The 15,541-nt window shown below is 45.3% G+C and overlaps 1 protein-coding gene across 1 annotated transcript in view; it reads right to left on the bottom strand.

Annotated features, from left to right (window-relative positions):
• Window positions 1–8,513: 8,513 nt before the first annotated feature.
• The window catches only part of LOC139411349 (teashirt zinc finger homeobox 3b), a 34,961-nt gene continuing 27,933 nt past the window's right edge, over window positions 8,514–15,541 (bottom strand). The window contains exon 3 of the mRNA XM_071157610.1: window positions 8,514–13,355. Coding sequence (XP_071013711.1) covers window positions 9,973–13,355 — 3,383 coding nt within the window. The 3' untranslated portion in view covers window positions 8,514–9,972. The remainder of the gene's footprint in view (window positions 13,356–15,541) is intronic.

Below are 15,541 nucleotides of genomic sequence, written 5' to 3'. Positions count from 1 at the left end.
GTTCAGTATATTTCCTATCGTGCTTTTTTTTTCTTCTTTCATTATTGAGATTCTATTTATGTCCGTGGCAATTAACTGCTGTCAGCTGTTCTAATGTATAAAAACGCCAAGATGTATTTTTTTCTCTTCTTCTTCTCATTCGGACATGAGCCAATTAATTCAGGCTTTTCACACAGCCCTTAATTAACCCCTTCAGGACTGAAATGATGTCTAATGCCAGTGATTGAGGCCAAGCTTGAAATTACCCAGCCCAGGCAGCACCACAGCACTGGTAAAGACTTCTGTGGGAAAGATGGGCTGATTACTGCTGTCCTTTGTTCGGTCTATATGCATACATTAAATCCCATCCTCCATTAGCATTTGATTGTGGAAAAACAGAGCCAGTTATATCATACAACGTCTAGCATATGTAATGTGTTTTCTACATGATTCCAAGCCTGTGAGCCTTTCCGAGTTTTGCTCGTCCTTTGTTCCGTGATAGCTTCAGCACTGCAGACATTGGGTCTGATGCTGTAATCAATTTGTGCGACCAGACGTGGTCCGGACGTGTGTTAATTAAGGTGCTTGTGGGAGGAAATAATTTAAGCGTGATAATGAGCTTTAAGAGGACTGGTGAGCGGGTGTCATCCCAGGAGCTCAGCCATAGAGAGAATCTCAGATTGGGGCAGGATCAACCCCCCCCCCCCCCCCATCCTCCTACCTACCCACCATGTTTAATCCCTAAAGTTACATAGCCATCTCATGGGACACACATGATATCACTAAACCTACCCATCATCAAAACAGATCGCAGAATTCAAATTTGATCTTAGTCCCTTTGATATTACCATACCAATGCAATTTCATTGATATATTACAGTGTATTTACATTCATGATCACTCAAAACAACACATTGCATTAAATGTCTTATTAAAACGTGGATACATGTGCAATTTCTCGTTTCTGTTATTTGGGAGTAATAGGAAATGTGTTGCAATGTTGTCAAACACATGTAATCATAGCACATAAAACTATCCCACTGTCTCTTGGTTCATTTCAAATATTGATGGAACTAAATATGTTCACCTAGGAGCAAATTCTTATGAATATCCGATAGATCATCTAGTGTCATTTTTGTTGCAGAGGCAACAGTAGTAAGATCACAATGCACCACAATATGTGTTAAAACAGTCCTCTATTTCTCTTTGTGTTACTGGCACAATCATAGTGAAGATTGAGACACCCCCGGGGCATATATCTGCTCTGGCTATTAAAATAGAAAAATGACTCTTCATATAGAGTGGGGTCATGGATTTTAACCAATGATACCGTTTATTTTCTATTAGTACCTTAGTGGGAGGGAGGGCAGGATGATGCTTGACCCTGTGTACTGGTGTAGCCCTCAACATCCTCCAGAGTAGGAGATAGTGATGGACATCACTCCAGGGGGTGGGATGGGGACTGGGGGTCATTTTAAATGGTGCTAAGCACTTTCCCTCATCACCTAACTTCGGCTGTCTGACCTCTGACCTGGGAAGATATTTCCACATCGGAGGCTGGGCGGGGGGACAGCTTCCTCACATTCGTCAATAGGAGAAAAAAAGCTTGGGAGAACTGAGCCCACCCTTTGTGATCACTGGGACGGATAGGAACAATAGCCACTTACAGATCCATTTCGCTGATAAACTGATTTGTCCTCTTTCTTAATAGCGTCTCACTTAAAATGTTGCCACAAACCATGCTGGTCAGCTATGTATTACTCCTGAAATCCCAAACAACAATAGCTGCAGTAGAAAGAGTAGGCCTATAGTAAACTATGATCAACAACAGCAACAGCAGAACCAACAGCGATTAACAATAAAACAACAACCATCATGTCATGGTTATCGTTACTGTGAAGTTCTAACAGGCAGTAGCTGCAGGGCGTTTGCAGGTTTGTTGTTTAAGAAGGAAATACATGAAGATGCAACACGAATGTAAGCAGTGTACACGTGAGGTACCAGACAACATCACATCTTATCTGATGAAAGCTAGAGCAACAAGCCAAGCACACTTTCAATATTGTTTCTATAGGCTAGGGCCAGATATCATCTTTCTGGAACTGAACATATTCTATTTAGTAAGGGATAAAGTATGAACTCGGCCACCAATATTGTCTTACAGCACTTCAGGGGGGAAACGAAAGCGTTTGAAGGTTCAAAGAGGCGATTCTGTTAACTCTGTTGACTGGTGATGCATTTCCTAGAACATGGAAAGATCTAAAGGCTGACCTGGGAACAGATAACAGACATCAGTTCAGTTAGAGCTCTTCTGTTCCCTACCATTGGCAGGGTGGCAGCCTGCAGCCATTAACTGACCCCTGTGAATAGGTTCACAGGGGTGAGTGACAGGTCAGCAGAGCCAGGCCCATGTTTGTGTAACTAGACAGGAGGACTGTGGGAGAACACTGCTTGACCCTTCAGTGACAATGTGAAAGGGATAGTCTTGCTTGAGAGGGTTTTAACCTCCACCCCGAGGAATATTGCAGTGGATAACGGACAAGGAACTGTGTTGCAGAACTATGCCTACATTAGATTGTGTTGTTTTTGGTAGCACTTTCTGTGAGGCATACACATATAATTCCTTAATACACTTATAGCAATTTATAATAGCCTACTCGGGGCGGTAGGTAGCCCAGCGGCTAAGGAGCTGGTCGTTTTACCGAAAGATGGCCTGTTTCAATTCCCTGGCCAAGTGCTAGAAAAATAAGGGGGTATTGGTCTAGCAACTTGAGGGCTACTATGTTCACATCCTAAAGACATTCCCCTACAGTTGGGCCTTTGAGCAAGGCCCCTAACCCCACAACCTGCTTTTCATCCAGTGGTGCTGCCCTGTAGCTTGACCCTACGCTCTTCTCAACTGTATACCGTGATGTGTGCTGTCTTGAGAACGGAGCAGGAGACACATTTCCGCTGTTGGCTACATTATGGACAATAAAGTTCTATTCTATTCTATTCTACATGACGTGCTAGTGACGTGTCAATTTTACTTCCGTATTCCTTGTTTTGTAGGCTAAAAATGAGCCTCAAATTTGCATCGTCGTGGTCTAAGGCACTACATCGCAATTCTAGCTGTGCCACCAGAGACTCTGGGTTCGAGCCCAGGCTCTGCAGCAGCCGGCCGCGACCGGGAGGTCCATGGGGCGACGCACAATTGGCCTAGCGTCGTCCGGGTTAAGGAGGGTTTGGCCGGTAGGGATATACTTGTCTCATCGCGCACTAGTGACTCCTGTGGAGGGCCGGGCGCAGTGGGCGCTGACCAGGTCGCTAGGTGCACGTTGTTTCCTCCGACACATTGGTGCGGCTGGCTTCCGGGTTGGATGCGCGCTGTGTTAAGAAGCAGTGCGGCTTAGTTGGGTTGTGTTTCGGAGGACGCATGGCTCTCGACCTTCGTCTCTCCCGAGCCCGTACGGGAGTTGTAGCGATGAGACAAGATAGTAACTACTAATTATTGGACACCACGAAATTGGGGAGAAAAAGGGGAGATTTATATTTTTTTGCATCGTCAAAGTCTAGAACTACACACATGAACTACACATTTTTGACAGCTGCAAACAAAACATTTGTTTGCATTAAAAAAAGTGATGGCAGGTAATGTTCAGCAAAAACCAATCAGGGTAATCAAATATAAAACGTATAAAACGGTCTGTAACTGATGGGCTCTTACCGTCCTGTAAGTCCTCAGCTTGAGCAGGCACGCTCTGGCATGCTATCAAAGTAGTAGGTTAGGAGATGTAGTTCAAATTAGACTTCTCTAACTTTCAGCAATGTGTCTTACTTGTTGATCGTCGAATATCTTGAGAAAAGGCATCGGGTATGACCAAGTCAATACACGATTACAAGTATGATTGTACATGTAAAGTACATATCTTAAACAACCTTGTTTTCGTGAATTTGATGATAGAATCTGGAAGTCTAGTCAAGAGGTTATGGGACATGACCCGAAAGTAGGACATATTTTAAACACGTCACTTTCATAGCGTATTCTCACTTTAGATATCGTAATTGCTCATCCCCTTTACCATTGTGTGCTATGGCAGTGCCAACACAATATACACCACTGGTTAGGATTGTGTTACCATTTCATTCATATCTGTATTATCAGAAATAATGCAAACTTACCTTCGGGTATCTTCCCAGCTCACTGGTAGACGGCATGGTTTGGGATTTCTTTTTCTGGTGTTTATCATGGTTATAGTACAAAAGTGTCACGAATGTAGTAAACAACTAGAAAAGTACATTTCCTGAAGAAAATGTGGTTCCTTTTCTAGCTTGTGAAGGATCTATCGATTGATAGGATAGAATAGCCTGAACTAATTGATGCTAATTTATACAGTTATAGTTGATCAACATTTAAAAGAATATAAGTTAGGATCGCCTGTACATGTGAAAGTTGGTTTGGAACAGGGCCATTTTGAATGCTGTAGCTACCTCTGTATTCCTATGGTTTAGGATTTTAAAAGATTGATCTATGGTATCAAAAAGCTTTTGACAAGCAACCTAAGTACGGTCAGTCTGAACATCTCAACGTTGGTTTGGAATTGATAAGAGTTCAAGTGTAATGGCTTTTTCATTGTACTTGAAATGCATTGGAGATGATACAATAATGTGCCGTGGTTATAAAAGTGTAAAAGCTATCAAAATGTTTTTTTTTCAAGCAATCTAAGGTGCGAGAGTCTACACATTTGGAAGATTGTTTGGATAGCGTGGATAGCTTCAATTGGTTAAAGGTCAGAAAGAGTGGAAGAAAATAATAATAATAAGCCGGGTAGAAATCTAAAGCTGTGATTTGCCTTCAGCAAGCACACCTAATGAGTGCGGTCTTGCATTTACCCAGGTTAGCAGCACTAGGTAGCTAACATACATGTACGTGGAAAAGCTAGCCACCCCTCGACACTTACTTAGCTAGCTAGCTAACTGATGCTAACCAGCTGAGCAAGCTCACTAGCTTGCTAACTGAGGCAAATGAATGCAATAGGTATATTACTGAAATAAGCCTGGCAAGCGAACTTACTGCATTTCCATCAAACTCCATTAGGGAGCAGTTCTCTGCACCATGTAAACAACTCAACCAGAGCTGTTCCTTCCGGTTCCAGTGGCCATCATAAACCCTTCCACTTCCACCAGGCAGATGGGTAAGTAAAGAGCATGACCAGTGTCATGAGGACAGTACCGTGGCTATGATATGACAGCAGTAGAAATGCCTAATTTCAGTGTGTCCCTGGGGGCCACCATTTCATCATGTTTCAAAGACACACTGGAATGATGATGTTACCAAGGCAAATCCAAACGGATTAATAGATAGCCTCCGCAAATACTGAACATTTTCAGCCATGAAACTATTCCTGTTCTGTGAAGACAGTATGCCAAACAATACTATAATTTGCCACTTTGTCTGATTGTTTGCTTGTATGCGTGTGTATTCACTGCAGGTGCTTGTAACTGTAGGCCTAAGTGCATGCCATTCTATGTAGGTCTATATGTGGCATGTAGGCCTATTCAGTCCTGAGGGCCATTTCTGTCTTATCTAGGGTGATGATCCGTGGTGTAAGATGGCTGCAAATCTTTATGGTCTTTGTTGTTACATAGAGCTTATGTTTGTCCCATGTTCTGCAATAAAGAACACAGGTGTCGTTATTCTATTGAATCCACACACACAGAGCATGTGTGTTTCTGCGTGTGTGTGTGTGTGTGTGTGAGATTCTTTTTTTGTGGTGGTGTGAACAGTGTGTGGCGTTTAGAGGAAATTACCCCCACACTCCTTGGCCAGAGCAGATAGTTCCCTAAGCTGCATGGCATATTGATTTCTTGTTGTGAGGAGTGCTGTTCAAGCCCCATTTAAGATTTCCATCCAGCATGTAGCCCTGAGCACACCACAGCCCCGTAAATTAAGGAAATTGCACATTCATCACACACGTTATTTTAAGATACTTTGGTAACGTGACGGCCGGAAGATCTACGGTGGTGCATTACAAGCCCCCGCTCCACTCTTCCTCCTTTCCTCCGTCTTCCCCACTCCCTCTCTCCCTCCCTCTCTCTGCAGGCTGGGGTAACGGTCAGGTCAGCGGGACACGCCCGTGATTTAGACGCATGCCAGTATTTTTCACATTAGTATTTTTTTTTTGCGTTCGAGAATTTACAGGCCCCCCCTTAAATTAGCATGTCTAATGGGACTGCTTCCAAGGTGAAGGTGTTGTTGGAGAAGTGAATTATTAGGCATGTAAATAACAGAAGTTAAAGAAGTCCCTTCGAGCTCAAAGGCCTCTCCAGACATTGTGCAACATGGGGTCAACAGTGGAGAGAATAAATCCAGGCCTATTGTGTGTGTGCGTGTGTGAGCGTGCGATTCCACGAGCCTGCTGGGCAACATATTTCACGGCACGTGTATGTGTACTTTTGTGTGCAACCTGAACACCTGTGTTTGCATTTGCTTATCATTTGAAATCCCTATAGCCTAACAGCAGGATGTGACACACGTCTTAATCAGAACGATTTCCCCTCGTCAACGTCTAAGGAATTACTTCTGAAAATGGGGCTTCACTACATGGAATGCTTTTGTAGTGCAGTTTCAGGAACACTCAATTGAACAAATGAAATGAGGGCAGCAGTATTCAGAACCTCGAAAGCCCTAAAAGCATCCTCAGAAGAACAGTGAATTGCTAGCTGGGAAGGAGAATCACATCGTATTTGTAGACGTGCGCATTTGCCTGTTGTAAGGGCTTTGTCTGTGTTATGCAGTGTGGATCCATTGTGCAGTGTGGATCCACTGAGGGCGTATTACATTACACCTGATAAAGCTATCTGAATCTGTGGTACACCTCGCTACATTAAGGAGTCTGAGCAGCTTAAAGTTGCACATCGGCTGTGCTGTGCCGTACGCTCCTCCCAGGAGGATGTTGACGTTTGCATTGTGTTGGGTACAATGGCGCAGTAATGTGCAAGCACAAAGGTACATATCCAAAACATAAGTAATATGCTAGTCTCCATAGCGTATTTGAGCCAGTGCATTCCTTTCATTTCACATGGATATTTCCTTTTCATATTTGGCATAGCACTCACACCATGTAAAAAAAAGTACATTTATCCAAAATCCTGCACACATGACCATTTGTTGTTTCGATATTCATTTTAAACGGAGTACATCCACACATCTATATGTAGAGACGAAGCCTGTCATCTGAGGGATTGTAGGGAATACACAGTGAATAAGTGCGAGTGTGTGTGTGTGTGTGCAGCTTCTGGCTACACATTGTCTCCTGCACGCCTGTTTTGAACCTTAATAAGCCCAGCCTACTCTGCGCTCCCTGGATGTGAGAGGGGAGAGAAAATACTTTTCTTACACTTCAATTTCACGCGTATTTTCTTTGCGACTAATGAGAGCCTTAAATACGGCGCCAGACGTCAGGCACGGCTGTGAAGGCTGACATTTTCACATACAGCGGCACCTTGTCACCACGGATGAAGTCCCTCTACCTGGCTCCTGAAGGGTGTGTGTGTGTGTGTGTGTGTGTGTGTGTGTGTGTGTGTGTGTGTGTGTGTGTGTGTGTGTGTGTGTGTGTGTGTGTGTGTGTGTGTGTGTGTGTGTGTGTGTGCGTGCGTGTGTGTGTGTGTGGATGTTGGTCTATAGCTGTGTGTAGGAGTTTATCTGTGAGGTGGTTTTGGTGACAGGCCCTGACGCAAAACATATTCAGCAGCTCAAAGAAGAGAACAGACCAGAAGGACAAAAGAGTAACAGTAGAGAAACAATCCTCCATCCCTCCTTCTCTACCTCCTCTATTGTGTGTGAATGTTCTGATTCATGGAGATGCAATGGGCCTAGTGTCTGTAACCAACTAACTAACTGTACCGATAGACTGCGTTTAATTGTTGTTGCTTATAGAATAGGACTCCAAAGCCATGAGCTCATCATTGCTGCATTGTTGTCACCCTCCATGAGGCCTAAACAACGGTCTCCCCTCTTTTTCGTTGTTGTTGATCTACTGTACACACAAAATGGAAGTCTGGGTTAATTACAGAGCGGGGAATAAAATGGTGACGATGAGACAGCTAGTGCCAGGGTTTATGCAATTATCCTCTACATCCAGTCAACGAGATGGAGGGGGAAGGGAATATCACACAGCTAGGAGTTACCTGTTGTTCAGTATTCAGTATGTGGTTTCTATTTCCCTTTTCCTACGTAGACCAACACATTCGAATGGAGAGGAATGTATGACTGACACACACACACTTGATGGTTATACTGGTGCCACCACTATAGTGTTTGGGTGGTGTCTGTCTCTGAGGCCCCTGATTTGGCCCATAGGCTATTCCCGCTCCAGGCAGTGCTTTGTGGAAACACACAGGATGATGGTGTGACAGCATTCTTCTTCTGCAGGGCCCTGCCACTCACTGTAAACTCGTCTAGAACTCACCACCCGCCAGAAACAATTTCATTTTTTATGTGCTCATTAGAAAACTCACAGCACCTACATAATCGTGAGCCACGACACACAGTGTTATTGCAAAAAACTGTTTCCTTTAATGCTGCAGTAGAAAAAAAAGGTTATATGAAGTCATATAATGGGTGCTTCATTGTCAACAACAACAACAAAAAAACACGGCACAGAATGCATAACAGTGTCTGTGCTGTTTACATGCCAATATTTTACACCTAAGATTTCTGTACACTGGCAGCTGTCAGTTACTTTAGCAAATGAACTGCCAAAAATGTAGCAGAACTGTCAATCAGAGGTGAGGTAACCATGGTTACCTTTCATATCCCAAAAAGATAAAGCTGCAGTGCGGAATTGTGGGAGAGTAATTAGACAGAGAAAAAAAGAAAATACCAATCCAAAGGCATTCTACGATATGAAACGACAACCAAGAGTGCTTATAAATAAGAGGTTACATGTGGAATTCTTCATTACTTCTTACAGTAACATCTTTTGTACAACCTTTATATTTTCACGTTCAAATACCGGCACATGTACTGTCTTGTACTAGAGGTTTAACCCTTTGAGCACGAGGTGGAAATAAAAGAGTTCTGGGTAATTTTGTTCCTCTTATTTTCATATTTTTGATTAAATAACATATTTATAAAACTATTGTGCAAAACAATTTCATTAATGTCTTCATATATTGTGCACCAGTAGATAGTCATACTCCTCTTAAATTAAAAATATAAAAATGATGCATAATTTAGACAGGAATTAGTATATATGTTTTTATATACATTTTTACATAGACCTGAATTCATAGAGGCCCCTGATTAAACAAAGTAAACGACTTCAGATTGAGATTTTGCATCACGTACAATGCATCTTTAGAGATTGGCTGTTGGACAGGGACATGTAGTGCTTTCACTGTGCAGCTTACAAACGACACAATAGCTTGGTCAATTCCAATCTCAAATGTTTTGCTTTGATAAGGGTTTTGGATCATTCGGGTAGAAGTGCTTGGCCGTACTCAGAGGGTTAAATTTCAGATGCTGACTGACACCAGCACATAAAGGTCACATTAACAAAAAGAGAGCGAAAGAGAGAGAGAGAAAAAAAAGAAAAGTGCACCAGATTTAGTTACCAAATGTTTAACTAAACTGTTTAATTTATGCATGCAGCTTATCGCATCTCGATGATGCCAAAATATAAAGAAATCAAATCCAATTTACACAACTTTCAAATACATACCACTTCATTTTAAAATATTGTTTAACCTTCATATGTTTCATCAGTGACAACAGCAAAAAGGAGAGCATAAACAAACAAAAGCTTCTTGGGCCAGAGTGAGTCGACCTTAAAGATAATCAGAAACCATGTGCCGAAACTAAACAGTAGTTCTATGGCATCTTTGTGCAGTTTCATCACGTAATAGTTTCTAGTCCTTTTTTCAAAAGAAATGTCTGTGAAAGGCTAAAGATAGACCAAGAGAGAACGGGAGAGAGAGAGAGAGAGAGTGCAGCATGTCCACAGCTTAGTGCTACTGTTTCTCAAGCTCACAGACATACATAAGGTGGTCCTCTGGGGATTTCCCATGGGTCTTGCTCAGGTGGAGCTTGACGGCGTGCTTGCTTGCAAAAGTCCGGTTGCAGAGCTTGCACTGATACGAGGTGCTGCTGCCGTCCTCGTCAGGGGAGGGAGACGGGGAGTGGGCGTGGGAGTGAGAGTTGGAGTGGTTGGAGAGCAGTTTTTCGGACAGGCTTTTGGTGTGACGTGAGATCTGGCTGACAAGCTGCTCTCCAGACAGTTTGGCCAGGTCTCGGAGTCTGAAGCCCAGGTGAGACTCCAAGTGGCTGACGTAGGTGGAGGGGGAACGGATCTGAGAAGCACAGTCGCTGCAGAAGAACACTGGGTGGCCTGAGTCCAGGTTCTTTAAGAACTTCGTCCCTCCGGTTCTCCTCAGCTGGTACTTGACGTTGGCCAGCCAGTGGCTGATGGTCGTCATGGAGAGGCCTGTGAAACGGGAGATGTGCATCCTCTCCTGGGGGCTCAGGTCTGACATCACGTACTTCCCATCGCCAGTCTGCCGGAGGCTGGCAGCGAACTGGGCCTGTAGGATGTGCAGGTGCTGGGGGTTCCAGTTGGACTGCCGGCCCTTGCGTTTCTGGGCTGGAGAGATCTCCTCTAGCTCCTCTTGAGTGGAACCCTCGATGTCAGACCTTTCCGACAGGCTGGTGGGCGTGGAGGACTTAGAGGCTTGACTCTCTGTCAGGTTTCTCAGCATGTCTGATATGTCAGACAGGGCATTCTCACGCAGCGGGGAGTTGGACATGAATGAAGCCACAGCAGATGAGGCCTTGGCCATGGTGGCTGTGGAGGAGGGGGAGACAGAGGAGGGTGTTGATGTGGATGACGACAGGGCAGCTGAACCCAGGGAGCTACTCTTTTCATTCTTGCCTTTGGTCAGGTCTATTGGCTGGTCGTTGTTGACGTGGTAGAAGTAGCGGTCTAAGTGCTCGTTGTTTTTTTTGGTCTGAGCTGGGGTGGAAGCGGCGACCGCGGCCTTCTCTGCCAGGCTGTTGCTCATCTTGAAGAGCATGCTCATGGGGTCCAGGGACGGCAGAGCAGGCTTGGCTGCCTTACCCAGGTGGACGTTCATCACGGACTGAAGCGCACTTAGAGGGTTGACGAAGGGCTGCTCTGGCGGGTGGTCTGTAATAATGGCTGTGCTGCCACACAAGGCAGAGATGGGGGATTTGACAGCCGACTCCATTCCATTCTCCAGCGACTCCTTCATATTGGTGTCACCGTTACAGTCTTTGTGGCTGCCTCCTCCGATGCTCTCTGGGGTTTTAGACCCTCTCCTCTCTTTAGGGGACTCCCCTCTGGCTGACTCCCCGGCCTCGCTGCTGCAGGGGGAGGGTGTGGTTCGTCTCAGTGGGGACGCCCTTACATTCGGCTCCCGCATCTTCTCCTCCACCTTGGCTACTTTCTCAGTCACCTTCTTCACCAGCTCCTCCATGGCGTGGAAGTTGTTTTTGGGGAGAGGAGAGGTCTGACGGCTGGGCGGGGAGATCAGAGGTTGGTTTTTGGCGTTTTGGGACAGGATCTCTCCTCCGGGGAACATGTACTTCAGAGCTGAGCTCTTCCCTGAGTTGGCCAGTGAAAGCTTCATGATGTTTGGGAGCTGGTATGCAGCATGGATGCTGGGGTAGCCTCCCCAGCTGGGAGCACCGTTCTGTGCTTTGTTGATGGCTGATGTCACTGTGTTCTCCAAGGACTTGAGGATGTCAAACCCTCCCTTGGGGCTCTCCTCTAGATCCTCCTCTGTTAAGTAAGAGTATTTGGAGGAGATATCGAATTTCTCCTCTGTCTCGTCATCTCCGGTCTTCTTGTCTTTGCTGCTGTTAGTGGTTTCCTGCATACATTCCTCTTCCTTCTCCTCCTTCTTAATCTCCACAGCCATGGCAGGGGAAACACTAGAGGGAGGAGGTATGGGTGGAGGAGGCGGGGAGAATGCTGTGGCTGCCAGTGGTACAGACTGGAATTTCTCCTCACCGGCAGAGATGGTGGGGACGGGCGGTGGGGGAGACTCCATGATGGGCTTGCCTTTCTTAATGGCAGAGTTTGTGACCTTGATGAAGTGACCGGTCACCATCATATGTGCTGTAAGCTCCTGAAGTGTATCGTGGGAGCTGCCACATTCCATGCATTTCAGGATCTGGGACTTCCTGGACTCGAACTGCCATGCATAGCTGGCTCCATTCTGGTGGCCGTAACGGTTATTTGGGGTGATGTAGGGGTTGGATGCCTTCTGTAGGGGGTCATTATGGTCATTTAGGGAGGTTTTGGGGGTGCCCCCGTTGGAGTCTGGAGAGCTGGGGAGGTCGAGCTCGATGGGGGCTCTCTTCCGGGCGGAGGAGAAGATCTTGGCTGCCACAGGAGTCACTGGCTCCTTCAGAGGCACTTTCTGGTAGTGTTTTGTCTTAATCATGTGGACACTGAGGTCCTGCAGAGACTCAAAGGAATGTCCACAGTACATACACTTCAGGACCTTCTGAGCATCTTCTTTCCCTTCCATCTCCAGGAGGGATCGCTTGCGTGGCTTGGACCAGCGCTTGGTGCCGTCGCTGTCCGTCTCGTGGTTGTCATCGCGGTAGTGGCCTGTCTCATTCATGTGTACAGTCAGCCCCACCAGCGTGTCATAGGCAGCGCTGCAGTCCTTGCAGCGGAACTTACTGGCACCTGTGAAGATGGAGCCATAGAGCTTTGTGCTCTGACGGTAGAGCTGCACGGTGCTGAATAGGTTGTTTTGCTCCGCTGCTGGGTGGATGAGCCGGTTCTGGTTCTGAGAGACCTGCTGGAGGGTCTTGGCCACGGCGGACTGGTGCCAGTCGTAACCATTGCCATTGCTGCCACAACTGCTGCTACTGCTACTGCTGCTGCTGCTGTGGCTACGTGGAGGTTTCTCCACCGCTGGCGGCTGGGTGAGGTTGAAGTTCAGAGACGACCAGTAAGAGTTGGTCAGGAAGCTGTTGTAGATGGCCTTCATCTGCTCCAGGCTGTCTGGCCCGGTGGTGGCGCCATCCTCCATGGCTGTAGCTGTGGTGGTGGCCATCATTACAGAGGAAGATGGCGACAAGGACGTTAGGGGCACCTTCACGACCTCCTCCTCGTTTTTGAGAGAGGCACTCTCAAAGTCTGACATGCGGTCACTGGACTCACTCAGGTGAGACTCATTGTCCAACTCATGGCCGGAGAAGTCGGCCACGGGGGAGTCATGGAAACCAGGCCGGTCATTGAAAAGGAAGTCCTTGTCTTGGCACATGTACTTGACCGCAGGCTCCTCCTCCCCGGCAGAGTCCTCCCCCTCCAGGTCCTCATCGAGCAGGGCAGCCTCCTTCTCATCCTCAGGGGCATACGCTGAGGGAACAGAGAGAGAAACAGAGAGAGGATTGTTATTACCACAGGACCACCATGTCTAATGATGAAGATCTCCAATTTGACATTCTTGTGATGCCTTGCAAATCAGACAGCTGATAGAAATACAAAGCCCTAGAATGTTCTTCCCATCTCAGAAAAACAAAGCGATCACAGACGAGACTACTTCATATCATAAACTGTTGCTGTAATTCCATTTCAACTTCCCCACTGCATTTACATTGTTTTCCAAATGGAATAAAGTTCCACCCTCCCTCCCTCCCACCCCCTTTGTTCTTTACTGCAGAGAAGGAGAAAGACAGAGAGAGAAGAGGGAGAGGAAATGCCTCTTCAAACACAACTTGCCACCTTATTCTTCTCAAGGGGCAACAGCTTGAAATTAAAACTAAATTTGAAATTAATGAAGCACATTCTGGAGGTGGCATTCGTTTCTGAAGTAATAAATTACTTGTATCAACCTCCGAGACAGCAGTTCCTGTCTGTCAATTAATATGTCTTACGCTTCTTCTTCAGCCTCTAATGCATTTCTTAACAGACACGCTCACCATTTAAATTAAGCATGCATTTTCACTCATTACACAGCACAGGCTCGCCTATTCGTAAATAAAAATGAATGTATGTACGTTTCCAATGACAAATCTCTCCGAACAAAACACATTTACTTCAATTACAAAAGATGAGAAAGTTGAGTTATTATTTACAGTTTAGCCTGGAGAGTATGCTTTCAATTTATATTCAAATCCCTCCTGTTTAAAACAATCAAATGTGGATTGCAGTGAGATGGAAACACACAAATAAAAAAGCACTTTCTATCATTGTGCAGACACATACGCACATCTATTATTTTGTGATGGAGGCTGCCAGGAAACAGTGGGCTGGAAGACAAGCAGAGATGATAGACAGGACATTGGGCTACTTCTGTACATTCCTGACCGTTCCTGATTCCTAGCAGTTCATCATACATTGTCCAGGTATGTAAACTAAGGACAAGAATGCCACTGACTATGGTGTGTCGCTGCAAACTTCTATCATCATCAACAACACCTAAAGGTCACTTGAATATATCTCAACAGTCAGAACATTATCTATAAGAAACCTATATATCCGCTTTAATACGGGACACTATAGTGCTATAGCAAAAAAAAATAGTATATATATATATATGTACAGTATTCATATGTCTATTTGATTATTATAATTTTTTTTACAAATGACTATCCAACGTTGCAAAGACAACCTATATCTTATACTGTCCTTCCTATATTCATTCTGATAAAAAGTCAAGTTAGAAAAGTTAAAAGAACGGAAAGCATTTGCTAAAACTTTGTGGGAAAGCCACAGCCTCTTCTAAAGGTACAGTTATATCTGTTGACATTGGGTAGCTATCTCCAGAACCGGGTAGCTATCTCCAGAACCGGGTAGCTATCTCCAGAACCGGGTAGCTATCTCCAGAACCTGCCAGCCATGTCACACAACACGCTCCAGCAGTGTTACCGCTGACTTCCATCTCGAAGCGGTACTGAAGGTCTGAGCACACTGCATCAGCCCAGACACGGGGAAGAATCTCTGTCATCGCCAGGGGGCTCATTCTGTTGCCTTTGGCAGTGTGGTGCCGCGGGATAAACAGATGCACTGAAACACGCAGCAGCTCCCAGGCGTTGTGCTGCAGTAAAAACACTGTGCCTCCAGGCAGTCTGCAGCCTTTCAACTGAACAAGCGGGCTGCTTAATGTTCAATCTCACACATCAGCATGCAGCAAGTTGGAATCGGTTACCTTGTGTGTACTAGTGTCTAGGATGTATACTTAACATTATACATTGTCTAACAACTCCTGGATAAGAAGGAAACGTATTCTTACCGACAATTATTTTGGAAGCATGTCGACTTAACGTGTTATAACGTTTCTGAAGAATGTATATACATAAATCTTAGGGATTACACAATTATTGTATCCAGAGTAGACAATATACACTTTTACATTTAGATGCATCATCCTCTATAACGGACATCTGCCATTTTGTGAACAGACGCGACATTTGGAATACGGAGCAACAAAAGATGGGATATCTTAACATGTAATCCAATACCACACACAACTCAACAACCCTCAGCAACCCTGATCATGCAACGCAATGCACGCACGCCCGCACGCACGCACACAGCCATCT

The sequence above is a fragment of the Oncorhynchus clarkii genome, chromosome 6 (assembly GCF_045791955.1).
Source record: "Oncorhynchus clarkii lewisi isolate Uvic-CL-2024 chromosome 6, UVic_Ocla_1.0, whole genome shotgun sequence".
NCBI classification, from domain to species: domain Eukaryota; kingdom Metazoa; phylum Chordata; class Actinopteri; order Salmoniformes; family Salmonidae; genus Oncorhynchus; species Oncorhynchus clarkii.
This window is presented reverse-complemented; position numbering and strand designations above follow the sequence as displayed.